Source organism: Arachis duranensis, chromosome 6 (assembly GCF_000817695.3).
Source record: "Arachis duranensis cultivar V14167 chromosome 6, aradu.V14167.gnm2.J7QH, whole genome shotgun sequence".
In the NCBI taxonomy this organism is placed as follows: domain Eukaryota; kingdom Viridiplantae; phylum Streptophyta; class Magnoliopsida; order Fabales; family Fabaceae; genus Arachis; species Arachis duranensis.
The window spans coordinates 11,071,349-11,075,098 of NC_029777.3; the positions used below are offsets into that span (position 1 = coordinate 11,071,349).

General features: G+C 22.7%; 1 protein-coding gene across 1 annotated transcript in view; it reads left to right on the top strand.

Annotated features, from left to right (window-relative positions):
- LOC107492798 (polygalacturonase) overlaps positions 1 to 3,750 on the top strand; it is a 4,380-nt gene that overhangs the window by 346 nt on the left and 284 nt on the right. The window contains exons 2-8 of the mRNA XM_052262945.1: positions 804 to 932; positions 1,056 to 1,226; positions 1,540 to 1,560; positions 1,840 to 2,047; positions 2,144 to 2,225; positions 3,099 to 3,207; positions 3,283 to 3,402. Of these exons, the coding sequence (XP_052118905.1) occupies positions 804 to 932; positions 1,056 to 1,226; positions 1,540 to 1,560; positions 1,840 to 2,047; positions 2,144 to 2,225; positions 3,099 to 3,207; positions 3,283 to 3,402 (840 nt within the window). The remainder of the gene's footprint in view (positions 1 to 803; positions 933 to 1,055; positions 1,227 to 1,539; positions 1,561 to 1,839; positions 2,048 to 2,143; positions 2,226 to 3,098; positions 3,208 to 3,282; positions 3,403 to 3,750) is intronic.

Here is a 3,750-nt window from a genome sequence, read left to right on the forward strand (position 1 = left end):
TCATATTTTAGGAACATATAGAATATAATAATTTACCAAAATAATGCTCTATTTTTTTATTTTATTTTTGTAACAAAAAATATATATAATTATTGGTTTTGTATCATAACTGAAAAATGACATTGATTTTTATAATCCTGTTTTGATCCTAAAAAATTAATTAAAAATCATTGTTACAATATAAATACCTAAAATTTAATTAAAAATAATACACCATATCATCTGCCATTATTTTTCTAGGATTAAATTGATGACACAAAATGGATTAATCTGTCCAATTTTAAAAATTCATGTTTGCTCAATATTCTTGATGTGTTACAATATAAATTGAATAGAGCAAATATTTTTTTGTATGCTTGAAACACCTAATAAGAAATTTTCAATTGTCTAACTATTTTGAATATTAAATTCATGTGTTTTTTTATATTAGCTTAATTTTTTGAAAAAAAAATGACTTTATAATATAATATCAGAATTTTTATGATCAAAATGTTTAAAGTTCAATCATTATTATCTTCTAAAAGATAAAAAAGTAACATATATAAGACAAATAAAAGAGAAAAAAAATTATACAAAAATATTCAAACAAACTTAAAAAAGATTCTTATTTGAAAAAACATATTAGAGATATAATTATTTACATATTTTTTTTATTAACTTAAATTTTTAACAGAAGTAATTTTATTTTATAATTAAAAGAATTATGCTAAGTGATAATAATAATATCTAAAAAAAGACTAATTAAAGTAATTATTTATAATATTATTTAATGTGTGTATTTAAAGATATTACTCAATTTTCAGGCGTTTGAGAAGGCATGGCAAACAGCATGTTCTAGAGCCCAGACAATTTTTTTGGTACCTAAAGGAAATAATTACCAACTCAAACCAACCAGATTCTCTGGTCCTTGCAAATCTGACATCCAAGTCCAGGTAATTAGCTAGTAATTAATACTCAAAATAATTAATTAAGATTATTATACATGATCATTATTAGATTCACCCTGTGAAGAAAATTAATTAATAGAATCAATGGTTGAAATTAATTGTGATCAGATTGAAGGAACAATTGAAGCAACAGATGAGGCATCAGATTATTATAGCAATGATAGCAAATACTGGCTTGTATTTGATAATGTTAAGAAACTATTAGTCCATGGTGGTGGAACCATTGATGGAAATGGCAAAATATGGTGGCAAAAATCGTGTAAAAGGGACAAAACCTTGGTAACACATATAATAATGTTGAAAGTGATTTATTTATTTATTATATTGAAAATCATTTTATAAAATTTGAAGCTTATAAAAAAAATTTAAATATGATGAACTGATTTGAAAATGAGTTTAACTAGTGAACTACTTTTTTTTCAGTATTAGTAATTTTTTTTGAATTTTTAGTTTAAAAAAAAAATAGAGTAAAAAATATTTTATAGTAAAAAATTAATTAATATTAATTAATTAAAATCTGATTCTTTAATTTATACTTATTCACATTTTTAAGAAATAACCACACTTATGGTTTCTTTAATTTAATTTGCAGCCATGCAAGGATGCCCCTACGGTATGTATACATGTTATTAACTAATTATTATTAATCACGTATATTAACTGGACATTCAAAATCATTATAATAATAAGGTAAAAACTCAAGTGAAGTTTACTTCACACATGAAGTTGATACTTGAAAGCCGTTAAATAATAATTTGACTGGTTTGACTGAATTTTCATCTAACGGCTATCAGATATCAACTTCACGTGAAGTCGACTGCACCTGAGTTTCTACCTAATAATAATAATAGTAATAACAACAATTAACATTATTATTATTATATTATTGCAGGCTTTGACATTCTTAAATTGCAGTAATTTGAGGGTTGAGAATTTGTATATATCAAATGCCCAACAAATGCATGTTAGAATTCAAGGTTGCAAAAATGTTATAGCTTCTGGGATTAATGTGACGGCACCAGGGGATAGCCCTAACACGGATGGAATTCATGTCACTAATAGTCACAACGTCCAAATCTCTGATTCCGTTATAGGAACTGGTAATTAATCATATATAATTAACCTTCATTAAATTAAATATATGCAAATATCTTTTTAGTTAATTTGATTGAATTTAATTAATAATATGCTTTCAGGTGACGATTGTATATCAATTGTAAGTGGATCAAAAAATATTCTAGCTACAAATATAACGTGCGGACCTGGCCATGGTATCAGGTAATTAATTACTCAATTAATTCTGATTATCACTAATAATAATAGGGTTTATTTATCATGTGTCCTGATCAAGGACACTTGTTAAGATTACAAAACAAAAATAATTTTATTAGAAAATATAAAATATTTAAGATAGGTTTGGTTTGCATTTTTATTTTTAGTATTTTTTGTTTTTTTTTATTTTGTGAAGGAAAAAAGTAAAAATAATAAAATTCTGTTTTCTGTTTTTAATTACCTCCTGTTTTAATTTTTTTCTTCACAAAATCCAAAAAACAGAAAACACAAAAAATAAAAATAAAAAATAAAAACCTAAACCAAACATATTTTAATATAATTATTAAATAAAAACATTTTAAATTTTTTTACTAGCAGTAAATATTATCATATGCTCTTAAAACACATATTAACTAAATCCATAATTAATTACTCAATTAATACTGATTATCACTAATAATAATAAGATTTATCTATGCTCTAAGAATACTTATTAAGATTACAAACAAAAAGTCTTTATTGAAAATATAAAAAATTTAGAGTATATTTGATTTGTATTTTTATTTTTTATTTTTATTTTCAATTTTTTTATTTTTTAAATTTTATAAAAAAATAATAAAATTATATTTTTTGTTTTTATTTTTTATTCTCATTTTTTCTTTTACAAAATTCAAAAAATAAAAAATTCTAAAAATAAAAATAAAAAATAAAAATGCAAATTAAATACACCCTTAAATTTTTAATACATTTATTTTATATTTATTAAATAAAAATATTTAAAATTTTTCACTGATAAATCTATTATCATGATAGCTAAATTCATAATAATAGCTTCAATTGGAAACACGTTGATAATTAGTTTGCAATAATGGTTGTCAGTATTGGAAGCTTAGGGAAGGGAAACTCCGAGGCATATGTTTCAGGAGTAACAGTGAAGCGAGCTCAGATTTCTGGAACTACAAATGGAGTTAGAATTAAGACATGGCAGGTAATTAACTAATTAATTACGATTTCTAATTATATGATTTTATTAGTGATTAATTAATAACGTATGTATTTGCAGGGAGGGTCAGGACTTGCTAGCTACATCCAGTTTAAACACATTGTGATGGAAAATGTGACCAATCCAATTTTGATAGACCAGAATTACTGTGACAAACCAAATAAGTCATGCCAAAAACAAGTAATATAAATTCTTATTCTTATTAACTATTCCCTTATAAAACAATAAAAGTCAACAAAAAAATCCGTATTGAACTTAACATATTTAGATTAGATTGTTAAAAAAATTGTTAAAATAAAAAAAATCCGTCTATTTAAGCTGGTTAAATAGAATAAATTAAAAAATTGGATTTATTTTTATAGTCCTACCAAAAACTTAAATTAGAAGATACAAATAATTGTTATATCAGAGACAAAAAACAATAACAATCTGAATTTATCTTATTTAATATTTATTATTTATTACAGAGTACATTGAATAAAGTGAAAAATAATAAATTTTGATAATTTTTTTAATATTTTTTTATTA